The sequence below is a fragment of the Leptodactylus fuscus genome, chromosome 7 (assembly GCF_031893055.1).
Source record: "Leptodactylus fuscus isolate aLepFus1 chromosome 7, aLepFus1.hap2, whole genome shotgun sequence".
Taxonomy (NCBI): Eukaryota; Metazoa; Chordata; class Amphibia; order Anura; family Leptodactylidae; genus Leptodactylus; species Leptodactylus fuscus.
Genome location: NC_134271.1, coordinates 49,997,604 through 50,020,050, shown reverse-complemented (window position 1 = coordinate 50,020,050; position 22,447 = coordinate 49,997,604). Strand labels below are relative to the sequence as shown.

The following is a 22,447-nucleotide window of genomic DNA, read 5'->3' as shown; positions in this document are numbered from 1 at the left end:
TGAAACAAGACCTTGTCCCTCCCAACACCCAGCATTGGTAGATCATGTCAGATGACACGAGAGCCAATAGTGAGAACAGCCAAAAGTGTGTGCAGGCTAACATTCAGAGACAACTGTACTGTACTCGCAGGACTTATAGCAAGAAAAACCCAGTATAGTGACAAGTCCACTCCACTAGAATACATAATACCAGAGTCATTCTTCCCATTGTGTCACTGCACTTTTGCTTTGGTACTCCAAATAGGGCATTAAACAGCAACCTCAACAAGCCCTGGCATCTCTACATACCCAGTATCAGAACCGATGCAAAGTTACAACATTGTAAACCTCAGCACAAATCTACATCTTTCCATAGCATGCCAACTTTCATGCTCTGCTTGTCGGTGAGTTCCAAATGCGTCAAATTTATAGAGAGATCCTCTATTTTTTAACCATTTGGGGAAAATCATTCCTTTACTGGAGAAAAATATTACAGTCTTAGTAAATGTGGGTCATTGTAATGTCCTCCTGGGGATGGTAGGAGGAAAACCTCTTCCAAGAGGAAACATCTTTCCTGCTTCGATTGCGACACACCGCTCCCTGATGGTAGGTAGCGGCTTGAAAGGTTGTTCCCTGCAGGGTACTACTGGTCCTATAACTTGCCTATTATTTTCAGGCTACGAGTGGGCCCGTTGTCGCGGGTGCAGAGGTCCTCCACCTGTGGAGCCCTCTCCCAGAGATATGATGGCCTGGGTCAAGGAGATGGTGAGTTTGGGCATCGCTTGGGTAAATAGTTTTTCCCTTGTTTGTACTCTCCTTTTTGTTTTGCAGGATGATTCTCTCAAGGGGATCCATTCCACCTTGTCTCAGCTCACCAACAGACCATGCTCTGAGCACCGTTCCTCGTCTCTCCCCCCCTTGGAACACCTGCGGGTGGCAGAGGATGATTCCTCCAAGGACGACTGAGTCATTTCCAGCAGACCTGCGTTCCATTATGAACAAACAGGCAGGCTGCTGAAGTCCATCTGGTCTACAGTGGGCCGAGATGTTGACGGGGAAGGCTCCATGTCTGCCTCTGGGGGACATATTGCCTTCCATGCGGACGCCGACCTTATGGCGCAGCAGTGGAAACAGCCAGAAAAAGGACATTCGCTTTCCAGGATTTTCAAGAGCTTATTTCCTGTTGACACTGCCCAGTGGGATTCCTGAGGGCCTCCCCCTAAGGTGGATTTGGCCGTAGCAAAGCTGTCCCGCAGAACCCTGGTGCCCTTGGAAGATGGTTCAAATCTTCAGGACCCTCTGGATCGTAGGGCGGACTCCGTTCTGAAGAAGGTCTACTCAGCTTCCTCCACGCAAGCCTCTGTGGCCATAGCCTCCTCTACGGTTGGTGACTTTTTGCGCAACCGCTTAGCCGCCTTGGAGCGGGATATAGACTCGGGCGTAGACAGAGATGAGATTCTGGCCTCTATGAAAAGAGTTCATAGGGCTGCAGATTACTTGGCGGAATCCTCCCGCCATCAATTAAAAATCTCCGCCAAATCTATGGCGTTGTCTACTGCAGCCCGTAGACCCCTTTGGCTAAAGCCTTGGCGGGCAGATTTTGCATCTAAAGCAGCTCTCTGTGCTCTCCCCTTTGAGCCGGGAAGGGTGCTTGGCCAAAGCTTAGACGCCATTATGGAGGGATTAGCTGAAGGTAGGGGAAGGTCCCTACCTCAAGCATCCAGGGGCAGACGTGCTCCCTCTAGAGGCAGAGGTTCTTCCTCAAATTATAGACGCCCTTCCCAACAACGGCGTTCTAGATATCGCCCTAGGGGAGCTGGTCGTGGTGCTTCCAAGGAGGACACCAAGAGGAAGCCTGAGTTTTGACGTGGGGCAGCTCCCTGTGGCCCCTCTTTCTGTGGGAGGACGTCTTTCCTCCTTTTCCAGAGCATGGTTCACCCATATCCAAGACCCATGGGTGTTGAAGATCATACAGCACGGGTATCACATCGACTTTCATCTTCCACCTCCAGATCGGTTCGTTTCCACCCAAACTCTTCCACCTTCTCAGCAGGCCAGTCTAGAAGCCTCGGTCGCCGAATATGTTACCAAGGGCACCCTGGAGAAGGTACCAGCCTCAGACCACGGTCTGGGAGTCTACTCCCCCGTCTTTCTGGTCCCCAAGGTCAGCGGGGGCTGGAGGATGATAATAGATCTGAGGTACCTCAATCGGTTTATCAGGAAGAGCTCATTTCAAATGGAAACCGTGGATTCTGTGGCTGTGTTTCTTCAGCCAGGAGAGGTGATGGTTACCCTTGATTTGAAGGACGCCTATCTACATGTCCCCATTGCTGATTTCCACAGGAAGTTCCTCAGGATTGCCGTCTCTATGGCCGGCCACAGGGAGCACTATCAATTCACAGCTCTGCCATTCAGCATCACATCCGCCCTACTGGTATTCACCAAGGTGATCGCTCCGGTCGCCACGGCCCTCAGATTTCAGGGTCTTTTCATCGTCCCTTATCTAGACGACTGGCTACTGAAAGCTCAGTCTCCTGCTGCCCTCCTCCAGCAGCTCAACCTTGCCATCAACTTCCTACAGGAGTTAGGATGGATTATCAATTGGGAGAAGTCCAAAATCGTTCCATCCACCCGAAGAAATTTCCTCGGATTTATAGTGGATTCAGAAGCGATGCAGATCTTCCTCTCCAGTCCAAGGAAGGAAAGAATCCAAGCCAGTGCACGATTCCTATTGCGCACTCGGCAGGTAACCATCCGGACCGCCATGAGAGTCCTGGGCCTGATGTCATCCTCGGCCAGGGCGGTCCCTTGGGCTTTATGGCATTTGCGTCCCCTGCAGATGGAAGTGTTGAGAACCTGGAACATGTCTCCACGGGGATTGCACAAGAAGATCTGCCTTTCTCCCGCTACCCGTCTTTCCCTCAGACGGTGGATACACCTGAAAGACGGAAGGTCCACGGTCCCGACAGTGTGGACCCTGTTGACAACAGATGCATCCCAGTGGGGATGGGGAGCCCATTGTCAAGACAAAACTGTACAAGGACGATGGAGATGTCCGGAGCTGGGGTCATCCAGTCTCAAGGAACTCAGAGCAGTGTACCTGGCTCTAGTACACTTTGCCCCAGAATTGAAAGGCAAGTCTGTCAAAATCCAGTCAAACAATACGACGGTGGTAGTCTATATAAACAAACAAGGGGGCACCAGGTCACCAACCTTGCTGAGAGAGACGAATCTCATATTTGCCTGGGCAGAGAAGAATCTGGTCCAGTTATCCGCTGTTCACATAAAGGGCTCCCTGAACATAGTAGCGGATCAGCTGAGTCGGGGTATTACCGTATCAGGAGAATGGTCTCTCAATCCAGACGTATTTCAACAGATCGTCCAGAGATGGGGTCTCCCGGAGGTCGATCTTATGGCTACCCGACTCAACGCCAAGGTGGGGACCTTCTGCTCTCTGTACCAGGAGGACAATCCCTTGGCGGTGGATGCCCTGTCCATCCCATGGAGGTTCAGGCTGTTTTACATATTCCCTCCAATTCCAATCATACCGAAGGTATTGATAAAAATAAGACAGGACCAAGCCTTGGGAATAGCCATAATCCCGTTCTGGCCAAAAAGGGCTTGGTTTGTTCAGCTCATACAAATGAGTCAGGGCATATATTGGAGGCTTCCCCCTCTCCCAGACCTGGTAACCCAAGGAGAGCTGAGATGCCAGGATCTGAGGAGACTCAACCTGACAGCCTGGAGGTTGACCAGTCCCTATTGAGGAATAGAGGACTGTCACAAGCTGTCTTGAAGACCCTATCCAGCGCCAGAGCAGATTCGACTAACAGGAACTACCATCGAATAGGTAACATCTTTAATGCCTGGTGTCTGCAGCATCAAGTGGACTCCACTGATCCCCCTACGGAGGCGATCCTGGACTTCCTTCAAGACGGACTAGACAGAGGTCTTGCTGCGGCCACACTCAAGGTACACGTAACGGCCCTGTCCGCCTATCTGGGGAGGAGTTTGTCTCAGGATTCCTTAGTGAGCACCTTTATTAAAGGGACAACTAGGCTGAGACCGGTGGTAAACACTCCTGTCCACCAATGGGACCTTATTCCGGTCCTGAACGCTCTATGTGGCCAGCCATTTCAACCTCTGGAAGTCGCTAACCGGCAAAATAGCACTGCTATTAGCAGTCACAACTGCCAAACGCGTTAGTGAACTACAAGCTTTGTCCGCTGAGGAGCCATATACCACCTTTTTCTCTGACCATGTACAGCTTAGGTTCCTCCCTGGGTTTCGTCCCAAGGTGCCATCTGCTGTAAACAGGAACCAACTGATTTCCCTTCCAGTATTTTTTCCTTTCCCTTCTTCTGCTGAAGAAGAAAGATGGCACAAGCTGGATGTGGTTAGATGCCTGCAGATCTACTTGCAGCGCACTCGCCCCTTTAGGCGGACTGAAAACCTGTTGGTCAGCTACACGGGGAAAAACAAGGGCGTCAAAGCCACCAAAGCTACAATATCCCGGTGGGTTACCGAGACTATTAGAGTCGCCTATACCGCCCAAGGGCTGTCGGCTCCATCTTTCCTTCATGCCCATTCAACCAGCACTCTCCAACAAGGTTTAAACAGGGCCCAGGGTTTTATGGCCTTTTATAACCACTAGACACCACGTCACTGATCAAAGAAGCCATAAACCAGAGAGCTTTCCTGTGAACTGATATATATGTGTTTTTTTTTTTAACTGTTTATGTTCTGTTTTCCATCTATTTTGCATCTAACACTCCATTTCTCTGTATATATATGCCTACCTTTAGACATTGTGTTATACCATCCTGATGAAGGGACCTTTATAGTAGTCCCGAAAGCTCGATATGTCATCAAAAAACTTTTTGAGTTAGCCATTAAAAAAAGGTATCAACTACTGAGGACTTCTCTCAAAAAACTCTTTCATTCAACCAGGACAGTGTCCACTTCACGGGCAGAAAGAAGTGCTTTGTCTGTGGACCAAATATGCGCAGCTGCCTCTTGGGCATCTGAATCCACCTTCATTCGGCATTACCGCCTGAAGGACCAAGTGGCAGATTCCACTGCCTTTGCCCAGACCATTTTAAGTTCGGTCATGGGTTAGTCCCACCCATCTTGGGGACCTGCTTGCTATATCCCCACATTGTGCCGCTGGTACGGACGACAGGGAGCAAGTGATTATGAAGATAATCTTGTTTCCCTTAGTCCTAACAGCGGCACAAGATTTCCCACCCTGGGAATCATATCTTATGTATAAAACTGTATATAAATGTTATGGAGGTACTTTTGTATTTACACGCAGAGGGGAGGTTCTTGTGCCCTCTTATAGGGCCTGCCACGCATTTGATTGGCTAATTAAATAACCGCCTGTCCTACCAGCACACAGGGGCAGAAATACCCCACATTGTGCCGCTGTTAGGACTAAGGGAAACAAGATTATCTTCATAATCACTTGTTATCAGTCACATGACAGCTCAGTCTCATTCAAGTGAATGAGGCTGAGCTGCAATACCAAGTACAGACCCGATGCAACGTTCAGCACTGTGCTTGGTATTCAACGATGAGGCCGTAGTGCTCACCTGAATGTGGCAGCTTGTTTAACCATTTGATCTGAGGAGGTCCTGTGTGTTGGACCCCAAATAATCACATATTCATGACCTATCCTAAAGAGAGGTTATCAATATACAAGTCCTGGGCAACTACTTTAAGCATACCTTAGTGGATATTCTTGGTAGCAGCATGACATGAAAAACAATCTTTTAATCCAGGGCCTACGACTTACAGCTCTTCAGAACTAACCAGCTCTACCAGCATTTTAAGGACCTGTTCACACATATTCCATCCTACTTTTGCCTATTAAAAAAAAAAAAAAAAAAAAGCATGCTGTTCGACCTTCTCCAGACTTGAGGAATCCTACCATTTACTTGGAACTAAGCAGCGGTGGAAAGCAGCTCAGCTTTGGCATTCCACCACAGGAAACAGAAAATGGCGAGAGATCTAAGACCGGTGTCTACATCAAATTCCTCTTCATCTAGCACCGTCTGGTCTTAGAGTGCATTCACACAGAATAAAGTGGCGTTAATTCTGCCACGATAACTCACGGCAAAATCAGAGCTGATAAAAAGACTCCCATTGAGTTCAATGGGTTCCATCTTCTGCACGGAACACATTGATCTCAATTGGAGGCTTTTTATCAGCGCTGATTCTGCCGCGAGTTATTGAGCCAGAATCAGCGCCACTTTGCGCCGTGTGAATGCACCCTTAGGCTGCGTTCACACGGAGTTTTTTGGTCAGGAAACGGATTTAAATTCCTCCTGCCAAAAAACCCTTACCATAGGACTGTATGGTGAGGTGATTTTTGGAGGAGGAATTTGAGTCAGTTTCCTGAGCCAAACAACTCCGTGTGAACGCAGCCTTAGCCTTACAGGGTCAAACCTGCTGACAGATTTCCTGTACTCCACCTACCATATTCCTGGCCATACAAATTTTATGTGCTCTTTAACCTCATTGCACTGATGAAACACATTTTACAGTTGTTTGTCTTGAGTCAGTAGCATCCGGACACAAGCCTTCAGAAGCAGTAACCCAGCCAAAGACCTTCAGTTTGGCCATATTCCATCTGGGACTTAAAGTGACAGTAATATGTGTTTTGTATCACTTGTATTTTCAGAATCAAGAACAAACCTTCCAGTCTCACAGTAAGGCCCTTTTACATGAGCTGATGATCATGGACAGGTTGCTTATATGAACTTTTGTTTCTGACCATTACCCCATGTAAATGTTCATGTAATGTTTTGTTAATCACATTTTCTCCAGGCTGTCATCTAAACCAGATTTAAGTCAGGGCCCCAAGTAGCGGAAACGCCATGGAAAAACTAGCGAATCCCATCCACAAATTACAGAAAAATACCTGCAGCAGAATCTCTGTGATTGTCAAAACTGTTGCCTTTTTGGAAATCGCAGCATGCCAAGTATACCTAGGAAAACGCTGGTTTCCCTATAGGTATAATTGAGGGAGAAAGTCTGCAGATGAAAACTCTGCAGTTCTTCTGAAACTTCTTCCTTGGTTTTTCCTGCAGTGCTTTTCAGCTGTGGACTGCTATATGGGGCCTTAGTCTAAAGCAGTATAAGGGTGCATTCACGCTACGTTTCCTGAAGCTTATTCTGAACGTAAAACACGTTCAGAATAAGCGGCATATAAAGCAGCTCCATTCATTTCTATGGGAGCCGGCATACGATCGCTGGCGTGTATGGCTCGGCATGAGCAGAGCTTGCCGTATACGCCGGCACTTCCCATTCACTTCAATGGGACTGCTCGCAGTGAAAGAAGCAGCTCATTCATTTCTATGGGGAGCGATCGTATGCCGGCTCCCATAGAAATGAATGGAGCTGCTTTATACGCCGCTTATTCTGAACGTGTTTTACGTTCAGAATAAGCTTCAGGAAACGTAGTGTGAATGCACCCATAGATCTGATAAATCTTTGAAGAACTGCCTGACATTAAATAAAGAGGGATTCTTTTCCATCGATTCAGCGCCATTCCAGTTCATTTGTTGTGTCTAGTCGTGTAGTTTATTAACACTAATGTACATAACTGCAGAACAGACAGGTGTGGATTCACCATAATGGTGTTGGCACTTCTGTGATGTAAAATAGTCAAAAAACAGAGATTTGCAACTATTTAACTCCACTTGCACCTTAAACAGTTGCAAATGGTGTTTTTGTGCCTGCCTCAACATTTTTCCCAAAAGTGGGGAGCATCTGTGACATGGTCTGAAAAGTCAATGGCATACATCATCTGATAGGTGCAGTTACTCTGATAATTTTGGATCATATTTAACCATTCATTACTGTGAGGTTACTATGAGATCTCTTGCACTAAGGGTTTGACGCTCTGCAGCTTGGATCACTGGGTCCTTCTTCTAAATATCCCCTGATGAGCACATACGCACAACGTGGCAGGAGAGAGACATATATATGTTAGGGTCAGTTTGGAAACTGCCCTTGTTAGGACAGGAACCATATTTTTGGGGTGACACAGTGTTTCAGTATTGTTCTCCCTCACCCAATGTGTTATCCCTGCTGCTGATAAGCTGCATGACCCTAATGTGTGATGCTACATTACTTACTGGAATCGGTAAGAATTAAAGATGAGCGAGTAGTACTCGATCGAGTAGGTATTCGATCGAATACTACGGTATTCGAAATACTCGTACTCGATCGAGTACACTCGCTGTTCGAATGTAAAAGTTCGATGCAGAACCAGCATTGATTGGCCGAATGCTATACAGTTGGCCAATCAATGCTGGTTCTTCTCCTACCTTTAGAAGTCTTCTCCGTGCAGCTTCCCTACTCTTCATTCACTCTTTCCAGGCTTGTAGTGCGGGCATGCGCAGTCGGCTCTGCCCAGGCCCGATGCCTGGCAAAGTGAATGAAGAGCCGGAAGACGCTGCACAGAGAAGACTACTCGGAGGATCCAGCCCGACCCTCACTCGTTGGCTTGGTAAGTATAATTTGATCGAACGTTGCTTACCCCCCCCCCCGCCCCCCCCCGTAGACTATAATAGGGTTCGATATTCGATTCGAGTAGTCGAATATTGAGGGGCTACTCGAAACGAATATCGAACATTTTACTGTTCGCTCATCTCTAGTAAGAATGTTTCATTATTTTTAATACACCTTTTTGTTGATTATGGGGCTGTTTTTTATTGAGACTCAATAAATGTTATGTTTTATCTATTGTATATTATGTTGGAGGATCTGTGCTTACTAGTTAATGATTCTGAGATCTTGAGGACGTTAAATGTTTCTTTGGTTTTTGCACTTTTTAATTTAGGATGGCACTTTGGGGAAATCCAGCATGAATCTCGTTGCAGCACATCGTCTGATGTCCCAGAATAGGGACATTTTGTGAGCAGCTTAGTCTGGAATTCTTGCAGCAAATAGGGATGGCAGGAAAGCATAGACTGCTTTTAATGTCCTGGTGAATAATAATTTTTGGTGAACATGGTCGTCATATATACTTAGTGAAACGATGTGGTCGAAATTGTAAAGCTAAAATGAAGCTTATGTTTGTTCTTTTTACTTACAGTAAAAACAGCAAAGTGTTCTCACCTCATTGCAACACATTAAAAGTGAGGAATAAATAAAATTTATTGTTTCATTAATTAAAGTATCTTTGGTCAGGATCTTCCTGTACAATGCAGAATTCTTGTACTGGGACCATGTCACTTTCTTCCCAACAGCTCCTCTCGCAGGTGAAAATGAGAACTGTCCCAAATTCCAACAACATATCTGTATACAAGATAGAAGATACATTAGCATCAGATATCCCATGTATTGACTGATACCAATTGCCTGCCATTAGTAAAATTTCTTACCTGCTTTTGATCCTTGCAACATTGTTACAAGAGCTGGCATAAGCTGGAATTCAAAAACCCGTTGTCTTCCACAACGTGGGCAAGGAGTAGGCTGTGACGCCTCATCTGGAGAGCTCATATATAAAGGGTTTCCATTCCAGGAGTATCTGTGGAGGATAGCACAGTTAAACAGGAGCTCACATCTTAATCCACGTTAATTTCTGTGTAGCTTACATGTTGACTCTGAGCACCTTCTAGTTAGGGACAGCAGATGAAGCCATGGGTGGGTTATAGCTGTCTGTTTACAAATTACTGTCCACATAGTCAGGATAGTCATAGACCAGTTTCATGTACGGAAAATGCAGCTGGGCCTTGTGTGAATCCTGGTCTTAGCTTGATTCTAAAGTTAAAAGGTGGCTATAACAGCATAGTAACGCTTCAATAAATTTGGGATGCCCTATTCAAATGATCTTAGCAGTTGAACCCCCACTAATTTAGAATTTATCACCTATCCAGTGGTTAATAAAGCCTTCTTCCAAGAATACCGCCCCATAGCATAAATGCCACTAAACAGCAGAGTTTTACAGTTCTGGAAAAGTGGATGGGATTCTGGCTAATCCCATCCAACATAGCAGAACATAATCCACAGTGGAAATGCTGCAATTTGAAAATGCTGGTGTTTTTGCAAATCGCATCATGTCAATTATACCGATGTCAAACACTGGCAGTTTCTGCATAGGTATAATGGAGACAGAAAATCAGGAGAGGAAGACTTTCTGTTAAAAGCAGTGCAGAGGGGGGGAAAAAAAAATAATTTGCAAAACACTTCCATCCCTCATCAGACCTCCCATCAATACACAGACTTTTTTTTGGCACTCATCTACACGAGTCTGTCAGAAGGCAGAGCAAGTCTCAGCACCTGTAAGAGAACCAGGCTTGGGAATTGTAAGGATTTTTTTTTTTTTGTCTATTTATTTGTAACAAAAATAGGTGTCCTTTTCAGCATTCCGTTGCAGCATCCTGCTCCTGAGCAGGCCCGGATGAATGAGCCTAATCAGAAGGGAGGCTCGAGCCGCAGACACCGCGGGTAAAATCCACAACTAGATCGAGCAAAATGCTTCTTTTTTCCGTGTCCTGCTACGATCTCTGCCTCCCATTGAAAACAATGGGAGGTGGACTCGGTTGAAATCTGCTCTGGATTCAGGGCGAAATCCACAGGAGGAGCTGAGCAGGATGATTTATATAGTTTTCTGGAGGAAAAAACAAAACTGTACAATTTATTTATTTCCACATCAGCCAGTTACTGAGCAGGACCTCCACCTGCAATCCTAATCCTAGAATTAATCTGTTCTACCCCTACTCTTAAGTGACAGCTGGGCATGTACCAACCTAAGAATTTGCTGACGGCATGGCGAGATCTTCTTTAGAAACTTGTGAAACACAAGGTCTCGATTCTGCAGGTCACACTTTTCATATTTTTCCCCTTCTCCTTTTCCATCACAGCTGTAGAAAAATAGGATTCATAAAATAAATAAACAGATAAAGAAAAGATCATATGTATTTATAGGTGGGTGATAAGCCATATCGCTGCTACCAGTTTATGCAGGCAGTGGTACTGACATTATTGGGACGCCATTAGATTATGTATAAAAATAAAATGGCAGTAGAGAGCCTGGTCTAATTAAGGTTCTGTACCCAGAACAAGGCAGTACCAACCATGAAGAGAGGAAAGGTGGCATTACCATCAGGGGTTTCCACTATATAATCAGCAAAGCTAAAGAACGGTCTACCGCAAGATGTCCCTAATGGTTGATTTGGGTTGAGCCAGAGCGTTGATTATCAATCTTACCAACAGTAAATATATAGAGAAATAAAATATATTACAGGAGTTTTGCAGGCTAAAACAGTACGGGCAAAATGTCCTTAGAATAGGTCAATATCAGATCAATAGGGGTACAAAACCCAGCAATACCACAAACCTGTTGTTCTGAACAGCTGCTGCATGGAGAATGTAGCAGGAAGCAGACAGCTCTATTTTCATGTAGTGGCCACACCAGATAGGCTCCTATTCACTAGAGTGGTAGCTCAACGTCAGACTTGGTTCAGCCACTACACAAAAAACACAGTCTGATGGCCTGGACTTCCACCAATCATGAAAAATGGAGTACCCCAAGTGCATGAAGTGGTAAAGCAAAATGTATGACCTATGCTGCATTAACGTCTATGGGACTGACAGAACACCATTCCATTCAAGGGGACTCAGAAGTGTCTATTCTTGCAATTGCCAAGGATAATTCCTATGGATATGGATCATGTGTTAGTGGGAAAAAAATCTTCAAGTAGAGCTGCACGATTAAATGAAAAATAACTGAAACATCAACCTGGATAACCAAATTTGTTCACATTGGTTATTACAATATTAGCAGTTTTATTCAGACCGATCATGGAGGAAACGAAAATCTTATACTGTGGGGTTTCTCAAGACCTCAGAGAATAATAAGCGGAGAACCACAGGTAGTAAGGAAACGAAAAATATATAAATTAACTCGGCTCTCCTTCACGACTCCCTGCTGCCTTCAGCGCTCCTGGCTGACATCATGTGGGGTGTGGCAACTCTTGAGTCTATGTGTCACGATACCATAGGATGCCGAGATGCCAAAGAAAGCAGGGAGTCGTGCAGGAGAGGTGATTAAGACTGTTTTTTAAGTTTCTGATCCTTCGCTTATTATACTCAGAGTCTGAAGATAGTCCCAATGGTATAATAGAAGTTTTGGTTCAGCCGTGTTTGGTCTGAACAAAACTGATCGGTGAACCTCACAGGACAAATCTCACAGGGTTTACAAAAGGTTACATCTAAGGAGGCTTAACGTGCAAAAAGTGTACGACGTAAGTACAGTTTTATTTTTCAAAAATCAAATAGTGCAAGTGAAGAAAACAAAATTTTCACTATACTTCACTAAAGAGAAGTGCTTGTGTCCTTAACCGCGGTCTTACTTCTTAGGCTAGGTTCACATCTGTGTTGAGTCTCCAGCTCAGATCCATCAGAAATTGCCAGATCAAAAAAAAAAAAAAAAAAAAGCTGCAAGTCTGAGGATCCTTCAAGCTGTGTCCATCATAGAACAGACTGGGTTTTTCTGTTCTTCAGATCTCTACTTTGAGGTGCTCTTCTCTTCTTCCCCCTCCCCTCTCCATAGATGTCTACTGTACAGATTTTATCAGAGACATAATTTGTTATATTTATCTGCACTAGAGATTTAGGAAAATAAATGTTTATTTATGCTTTAAATGCAATACTCAATCTGATATAGTCACCATAGGCTCCGTTCACAGGGGGCAAGAGGTGGCGGATTTTGGCGTGAAATCCACGTCATAATCCGCCTTCTCAAATGGTGGTCTATGTAGACCGCTAGCGTTCTTTTTGTAGCGGAAAAGAAACAAGCTGCCCTTTCTTCAGGCGAAATCCGCGGCGGAATATGCACACGCGGAATTGCGTGTGAACTAAGCCTTAAAGCATAGCTTGAATTATAAAACAGCTTTTCATAAATAGTGCAGCTAAGGGGCAACACTATGGCTCAGTGGTTAGCGCTGCAAGGCTGGAGTCCTGGGTTCAAATCCCACCAGGAACAACATCTGCAAGGAGTTTGTATGTTCTCCCTGTGTTTGTGTGGATTTCCTCCCATTCTACAAAGACATACTGATAGGGAAAAAAAAAAAAAAAAAAGTACATTGTGATACCTATATGGGGCTCGCAATCTACTTAGAAAAAAACAAAACTTTGAAATACATCCTATTATAGAAATAGGTTTCCTTTTCCCATTTATCAGGTAGAGTTACTTTTTACATAGAAGTCCACAGAGAGGGGGGGGGAGAGGAGAAGGCTGCTGGAAAAGACAAATAACTATCTGATAATCTCTGCTACAGTGAGACAGCTCTTCTGATACTGTTATATCTTCAAAATAAAACTGTACCACTGTACATATATCGAGGCAATAAGCCAATTAAGCATCTACCTCCTCTCTATAGACTTCTGTGTATAACACTACAGCTGGTATAATGCTATAGAGATGAACAATGTGAATGAAAAAAGGAAGAGCAGAGTAGCCTAATAAGTGAAGAAGGAAATACTTCTTTAATAAGATTACAAAGTTTCTTATATTCAGCTGCACTGTGCATTTATGAAAAGTGGTTATGTAATTGGAGGCAGGTTATAGAAACTTTGGGCTATAGTGGAAGTGCTGTGTGAACTTAGGTCTGCATCTCATATGGTTCCCAAAATGCTGCCAATCTCTGATCAACAGTGGTTTAGCCAGGCAATGTCTTGTAGTTGCTCTCACCTCTCCAGGTCCTCCATCACAGCCTCCCCCTGTCGTTCATAATCCTTTAGAAGACGACGAGCATGATCTAGATCTATGTCCCAGGCACAATCTTCTTCATCTGCAACAGCTATATAATACGATCTGAACACAGAGTCAGAAGACTGTAAGGTCTCTGAAGTATCAGTGAGCGAGAGGTTCTGAAGCTGTGAAGTCCAGTCTGTAGGCACAGATGCCGTGGGACAACTAGTGGCATGTGACTCAACAGGTGGGATTTCTGGTTCATCCTCAAACCCCCAATCATCAGCACCATCACACCAGTCTGTAGCTGCCATCTTGTTTGCCTGTATGAAGACAGTGAGCTTTCTGTGAACAAAGAATCCACTTCTGTGAATGTCATAACATAAGAATTCATGAAGATCTACCTGCTTTGGTACATGTGTGTTCTGGGTCTCAACACACTGTGACCGTAATGCCACCCAACTGTACAAAAGAGAAAAAAGGAAGAAAATTATACTACTGCCAAACACAATCCTAGTATATTGCTGCCATTCTTAAAAAGTGTATTATTAAATTGAGTGAAGTATACCGTTAAAATCTACAGTAACACTTAATATACTATAATTCCCCATAGTAAAGAATTATCTTATCTTAATATCTGTTCTTGACTGTCCAGCAAATAGGAATGACAAATCATTACCTTTGAGGTTTCCCCCAACATTCCTTTGTACTGCATGCAAACACATGGATAATACGATGATACTGTGATCCTTCTAGCGGGCAGTACACCTGGACAACATGGCAGAGGGCTGATGAACACAGAGGACATAAAGGAGAAGGAGATTTCACATGGGGTACTGGATCCTGTCAAAAGAAACATCAATGAATGGTGACTGATCATGTCTGTGCATTTTATGTCAAAATCTCACAGACGCCAGGTTGTATTCTCAAGGTTATGAAATATCAAGTGCCAAATATGCTCTGAAGCCAACGAGTGCAGGAGGATCCTTGGTACTTTAAGGGCATGTCCACAGAAGATGTATTCGCTGCAAATGTTTCACTTGTTGAATTGTGGGCACTAAATCTATAGCGTATACAGTAGCCCAAAACAAATCTCAATCACAACCTTCACAGATAAAAAGATACTGTGGAAACTGATGGGTGGTACGGATCATAAATATACATTGGGAGCAATTTATTAAGAACGGCATTCTGCACACCAGTCTTATTGCATTAGCCTGGTGGAGCTAACTGCCTCCAAATTATTAAGACACCCCGGCCTCTTAGGTCAGGCACACTCCTGTGCACCAGAATTCCACACCGGCCAGGAACTGCCCTAGATTTCAGGTATAACACAATACACCTTAGTCTATACCCACTTTTGTAAAAAAAAAAAATTGTGAGCAGAGCATAAAAGGAATGATCCAGAGTATCTTGGGGTGCAAGAAAGTGCCAGGTGCCAAATAAGTTGGAGATGGGTCAGTAAATTCCCTCCAGTATATCCATTTATGCTGTTGATTTTCACTGCAGATTTCACCAATGCAATGCACAGGCTGAGATACACTGTAAACCTGCAGCAATAATGCACAATATCCACAGCAAAAAGTGCACAATTTTGGCCTTATTTTTGTTCTGGCAGATTTTTTTTCTCAGAAACATACAATGAATTGCCCACAGCAAAAAATTTTCAGCATCTCCCTCCTATCTGGACATGTTCTAAAAAGTACTCGTACTTGTCTGCATTGGAACAGTGCAACGAAAGAGATCGGATCCGAAATGTAGTCACTCTCTAAATCAGACCCCCACCCCTCATATAACATCACTAACCTTGTCGCTTAGTCCTATGACAAGGCTACTAAGATCGTGGTCCCTTTATATATTTAGTGGCAAAATCACCAGCCTCTCTTACCGGCAGACCACCTATCTTGCTGAGATCCCAGGATGAAGCCTTGTTGTCCAGTACTGCATCTTTGAACCCCAGCAACACACGCTGCTCCTGGGAACTAGACTGTGCCATTACCTTATACAAGGGGGAAAAAATAAATAAATCACTAAGATTGGAAGAAAATTCAATGATAAACTGTATGAGGCTACTTACTCTCCCCTAAACTTGTGTTTATACACCGCCTCCAAACAAAACAAGCAGAGCTGCAGTGAAAAGCAGGAGGGCAAAGCAGCAGCCTCTGATGAGGTGGTAGAAAGGGGCATGGACAAAAATATCATGTAAATAGTGAAGGGGATCTGGGGGAACACAGATGTGGCAAAAAGTACGTATATCAAAGTACGTGTACAGATTAGGACAACCAATTTGCTAAAAAGGGGGATGTTTTGTACACTAAAATGTAACTTTCATTGATAAATTCTAAAAGTGTTAATCAACAGTAATTAAATAAAAAGACAAGTCCACAAGAGAGACACAGTGGTGGCAAGTATGTGTTATTCAGACGTATCATATGATGGAGACGTGTGAGAAGGGTCCACAAGGAAAAAATATTATATATATATATCCAATATACATATATATATATCCAAAAAGATATAACAATGGCTAAAGACAATATTAGTCCTATATGCTGATAGCATGAAGCCTCAACAACCCATCATATTAACCTGCCCTATTCAAAGCCAGGTAACAGATATGGCCTAACTGTCGGGTTTCTGCAAAACTGAAACCCCTGTTGCAGCTCTGCATGTGGGCATTATCTTGGCTGTTATATCTGAACCTATAACCAAGCACTATTGGTCATGCATACAAGTCCTAGTGCTGGTACTGAAGGGCTTCAGTGGCGTAAGGGATAAATTGTTTCTAAGTACTGCCTCCTACAGCTCGGACCATTCACACTCCATAACAACTAACTCTCCATTGAATTCTAACTGCTACCATGTAACAATTCACTTACACACACACACACACACACACACACACACACACACACACACCACTTGTAAAGCACTGACACTATGTGCCACCTACAAGCCTATATTGTTCGTTGCTGACGCATTTCTGCTAGCCTAAGTTTACTAGCTCATCAGAGGTAACCTTCATAATCTTCAAAAATCAACACATTTATTTTATTTTCCCCAAAACTGTTGGACTGCACGTGCAATTTCAAAGGTAGTGTGGTCACGGGCATAGTAACTGTAGCGCCCAGTCGGGTATAAAGTCAAGAAGGACTGGACCACCCCACTCCCCCAGGCATACAGGCAGCAGCCGCCCATGGACCAGACCCCCAACACACAAGTAGCAGCCCCCCCCCCAGTGTCTGGATCACCTCAGCATACAGGCAGCAGCCCCCCAGGATCCAGATCATAACAGCACACAGGAGGCAGCCTCCAGGTCCTGATCCCCCTAGCATACAGATGGCAGCACAGCACCCCTTTCAGAATACAGATGGCAGTCCCCTAGGGACTATACCACCCCCAATCCCCGTTAGCGTACAGCAGGAGCACCCCAACACATAGGTGGCAACACCCCAGGTGCCGGATCTCTTCAACACACAGGCAGCACCCCCACATTCACACAGGTGGCAGCATCTCAGGACCCACGAACAACCCTCACCCACACATAGGCAGCACCGCAGGAACCCCCCTCTCCCTTACATGGAAGGCCCAAGGGACCCACACAGTACACAGCAGCACCCGATCGGACCCTCCTCCACATGACCACATGTGGAAGTATTCAAGGGACCACCACCAGGACCCCCTCTCACACACACAGCTAGCATCCAAGGGAACCCCAAACAAGCACACAGGTGGAAGCACTGTTCAGACCCCCACTGATCAGGTATTTATCCTCTATCCTATAGATGGTGGTCTCTATTGGAAACAAGTGGGGAGAGACATTCCCTTTAAGACTCTTTTAAAGAGGGTGTTGATGACCATTCCATCTTTTACTGTTCCATGATCCAATTCTGATGGAATTGTTTGAGGATTGACAGAAGACATGGTCAGTATGATCAGGCTCTCCTCACAGATAAGGCACAATTCAGGGGAAATGTGCGCCAGCTCGTAGCTGCCATACGTTTCCTCCATTATTTACGCCACATTTTGGGTGTAAATGATGGTAAATTTGATGGGGCCTGATGGAGAAGTGGCACAAGCAACCCAGAACAAATTTAAAAAATATTTTTTTTGTGCAAACTGCCATTTTACACAAATGTTTATGATTTTTATGCCAGTAGAATGCCACAGTTGTGTTTAACTGAAATGAGCAACATGGTGTGAATGCAGCTCAGCTGACAGACGCTTTACAGCAGCTTGTACTCCCGTGGGTTTTCTCTGTGGTCAGACCAGGCGGGCGAGCTTTCACTCTTCACATGTATTGATGAGCTATAGGTTCCTATGACCCCGTTGCTGGTTCATTGGCTGCCCCTCTTTGGAGCACTTATGATAGTACTGGTAGATGGTACTAACTAATACATGCCAAGGACACCCCACAAGATCAGTCATATCGGAGATGTCCCCCCCAGTAATCTGGTCATCACAATTTGGCCCACGTCAGTGTTTGTCCTTACTGTATTTTTTTGCTTTGAACACAATGTGGGAAGTTGATAATTAAAAAAAAAAAATATGGATATGACACCAGGCCCCTCCCACATATCGGCGGTATGACACCAGGCCCCCCAGCTGATCACATCAATCACATGGCCTGGTTATAATTCACTCCTATTCAAGTGACTGAGGCTGAGCTGCAATTTCAAGAACAGCCTGGACAGATTAACAGGCGAAGCAAGGTGACAGAATAACAGCATTTCTGGTACAGAGTTTTTCCTTTTTCTATGGCAGCCATCTTACTGTATAAACAACATTGCATTTACAATCTAGTGGGCTAAAAGACTTGTTCACACGGACACTAGAATACAGGATTCAGCTGCTGTGCACACTAGGATTTATCCTGCTCTACACAGTACAAAGCTGATGCCTCACCTTGAAGAAATTTAGCTTTTTTTTGTTGCAGTGTTTGCTGTGGTTTTCTGGGCAATATCTCAATCCACTCCTGGCTTTGGCTCAAAAAAACGCAAAAAAAAAAAGCTGCGTTTCTGCAACAAGGGGCATCAACCTAAGGATGCTAATTGGTTACAATTGAGCACTAGAACAGTGTTTATCAACTAGCCACAAAAAGTTTCAATCAACTACCCCCAAGGATCAGTTCTACTTGGCAATAAAATAAAGGAATCGGGGTGTATGTGGGGTATCCAAAAGACTGTACAGCTTTTCTGGGAGTCTCCAGACATTCCTGGGAATGATGACAAGTATTACTATGAGACACTTAACCAGACTTATTTTATGTTGGTCCATGTGACATTTGCATTAGCCTGATTGACCGCACCACATCTGAACTGTTAGAGTTAAGTCCTCCATCTTTGTATTTTGGCAGCCATCTTGTACTCTTTCACATATAAACTGTATAAGTATGTATTTTTCTGCTTAAGTCAAGGAGGCCCCTTGTTAGACTTTAAGGAATGTGATAATGAACGTTAATGAAGAGGTTGCTAATCATTATCTCTCAAGGGCCTCATTTTGAGAAGATGCAGCTGACTTTGTATATCTCTTATCTCCTTTACATGATGTATGGACGCATAACCAACAAAAGTATTAATCTTATGGTATCTGGGCACTCTGTCATATTTTATGGTATATGAAGGTCACTTAGAGTGTATAGACACAGGGTCTATGAAACGTGTCATCTTATCTCTTTTGCCATGATATATACATATAGACAGTCTGGGATGTTAGCTCACACAAGTCTTTTGAATCCTTCTTTGTTTCATGGGAAAGTCCATCCCAGTGTGGAAAGCTATAATGAGATGCAGATTAGAATAGCCAATAGCCATGTGCCAGGCTTGTCTTATATCTCTATAACCAATCATGGTTGTATTGATTAGAATAGCCAAGCCAGCTCTTTGTCTGTAATGTATTTAAACTACCTTTTTCTTATAATAAAATCAGAACTCTTTTGATACACTACCATCTTGTGTCTTTAATCAGTTCTCCAGGCTTAAGAAAATGGCTGCAGGCCATCTAGGCCTGTTAATCAATTATCTAATTTGGAACTCTGCAACATACTCTTATGAGGACACTTTAATGTCCCCAACAGAACCAAACTTACTGAGTCATAGTGATCCATATTAGAGTGAGTTTTGCTCATCTGACCGATGGTTGATCAAGATAACGCGGACAATACATCGGCCATTTTGTCCAGACCATACGTGGACAGCTAAATGTGCCAATAGGCTTAAATTATGAGAGGTGATGCAGATACGGAGCAGGAAGAAAGTAACAAATTGAAGTACTTAACATATCTATATAAGGCAGGCTAAATCCGAGTGGGCAAAGGGATCTGGTCCTTCTGCTCAAAACTAGCTTTCTCTAGTGGTCAAAGGGACCTGGTCCTTTAGCCCACTAGGATTTAGTTGTCTTATATAAAACAGGCTAAATTCTAGTGGGCTGAGGGACCTCGTGCTTCTGTTCAAAACTAACTCTCTCTAGTGGGCAATTACAGATTGCCAGGAGTCCACAGTTGATCAGCGTTCACGTATGTTGTGCTTGATTTCACAGCTCAGCTCATTTATTTGAATGGGACTGAGCTGCAATCAGGTCACGTGACTCTCATAGGGCCAGTAAAATGGAAGCGGTTTCAGCGAGCGCCACTGCAGCTTCAGACATCTGATCAATTTATATTTCATGAGGCTTTGATCAGCTAAGTCATCAATAAAAAGGACAGAGGACCTGAGAAACGTGTTGGAATACATTGGTGCCATCAAAAAATATAAATAAACGAAAATAAACCAATTTTGAAATAAAAACAAAACCAAAAAAAAAACACACACACTTCTGTATATATCACGTCCTTTAGCATTCTTATATAGAGCAGGCTCAAAGCTAAGGGCAGAAGGACCTGGTCCACTAGGACTGAGAGACAACCATGAGCCAACTCCCAGCAATCTGCCCATGGCATGCTGGGAGTTGTAGTGTCTCATCCACTGGAGAGACGTACATTGCAGACACTGCACTGCTATACACACAGCCATAGCACATTACTAGTTCCCATTTCTGAGGCTCTGTGAATCAGTCCACACAACCCCTGGTTACCTGGAGCCTTATGAGGCCATGTCACACTCGTCTGGCTGACCGGGTCTGTACACAAGGTATGGCAGTCACCCGGGCCTCGCAATACATGTGTTATATGTAGCGAGTCACACAAACACATGACAACCTAACCTGCTTGTACTGCCTGCATAACAATCAGCCAATCCCTTCCTAAGCCGCGCCGATAGCTGGGTCAGCTGACGCTTTTACTGACAGTGTTACATTTACCGGAAAGCAACCAATCACTGACTCTAGAAAAATAGGCGGGGCGTAAGTTTAACACATTTGCTGCCGGTCATTTCTTGCTGTAATAATTTGCGGCTGCAAATTTACGTTTAGGGCAGGGATCAGCTTGGACACGCCAGCTCAGGTGGGACTACAACTGCCAGCATGCTCCATTCTCTTCTATGGGTAGCTCCAAGATGAGTAGGGCAAGTAGGCATGCTGGGATTTGTAGTTCCACAATAGCTGATGTGCTGCAAGTTGCCTATCCTTACTCTAAGGAATCTTCCTGTAGTGATCTGGCTGGATGGAGTCACATATGGCGGATATTTGTTGCCAGAAATCTATGACAAATCTGAACTTTCACTATAGAGGCTGATACATTGGGGAAAATCTATTAAAATAAAAAATATCTTGCGGCTTTGTTTGGCATAAATTGCGCTTTTTGGGGGCTCGATGTTCTTTATTTATGGCATATTTGTACCCTCACCACTTTTGCTTTTTGTGGTGTTAAGGCAGCCAAGTTTCTTTTCTTTCTTATTCATTACTTGAGTCTAATTCAGTGATTCTTAACCAGGATTCGATCGAACCCTAGGCCATATGCACGGTTCATTTTGTGTACCAGTAAAAAAAAACTTATACCCATGTCTTGAATTTGGAAAAAAATCATATTTGATTTATCACTAAAGAAGGGTTCGGTGAATGTGCATATGAAACTGGTGGGTTTGGTACCTCAAACAAGGTTAAGAACCACTGGTCTAATTAGTTTGTGTCATATTTATTAGCGCCATTATGTTCGCTAACAGTATACAGACTTTGTGGTCACTAATCTATATATAGGCTTTAATTCCCTAGCAATATGTCTTTGGAGTGTGAGAGGAAACCGAAATACCCAGGGGAAACCCGCACAAACACAGGGAGAACATACAATGTCCTTGCAGATGTTGTCTATGGCTGGATTTGAACCTAGGACTCAGCTTACAAAGAAAGTTGCACACGAGTACATGGGCAGTGTGAAAGAGCCCATCATGTCACACAGTGTGGGAATCACAATTCCATGTGGTACATTTTGCACTAAATGTATCATGCAAATGCGCCTCTTTAGAATACTAGAATATGTAACCATAGTGTAAGGCCCAGTTCACACCCGCGTTAAGGCCATTCCGTTTCCTTGTCCATATGAAAAATACACAGAGAAAAGTCCTGCTAGCAGCACTTTTATCTCTACATTTTTCATGCAGAAATCACACTGATCCCATTATAGCCTATGGGGTCCGTGGGTTATGTAGGGTAACTGCTTTTTATGTGGATTAAGGTCCCCAAGCAGACTTCCCGAATGGAAACAAATATGCAGATGTGGACCGGGCCTGAGTGTGTGTTTGTGTTGTACTAATGCGGCTCCTAGCAATGCTATTGTGTAACACAGAAGGCCTGGTGTGTTACTCCAATAACTGTGTAAATAAGGGCTGG

The 22,447-nt window shown here is 44.1% G+C and overlaps 1 protein-coding gene across 1 annotated transcript; it reads right to left on the bottom strand.

Annotated features, from left to right (window-relative positions):
- Nucleotides 1-9,129: 9,129 nt before the first annotated feature.
- On the bottom strand, nucleotides 9,130-20,876 carry PDCD2L (programmed cell death 2 like). Its single transcript, XM_075281897.1, has 8 exons — nucleotides 20,759-20,876; nucleotides 15,576-15,686; nucleotides 14,367-14,530; nucleotides 14,092-14,149; nucleotides 13,688-14,010; nucleotides 10,743-10,856; nucleotides 9,375-9,520; nucleotides 9,130-9,288 (listed from the first exon to the last, which is right to left on the bottom strand). The coding sequence occupies exons 2-8, from the start codon at nucleotides 15,681-15,683 to the stop codon at nucleotides 9,158-9,160; spliced, it is 1,044 nt and encodes a 347-aa protein (XP_075137998.1). The 5' UTR covers nucleotides 15,684-15,686; nucleotides 20,759-20,876; the 3' UTR covers nucleotides 9,130-9,157.
- Between the last annotated feature and the right edge of the window lie 1,571 nt (nucleotides 20,877-22,447).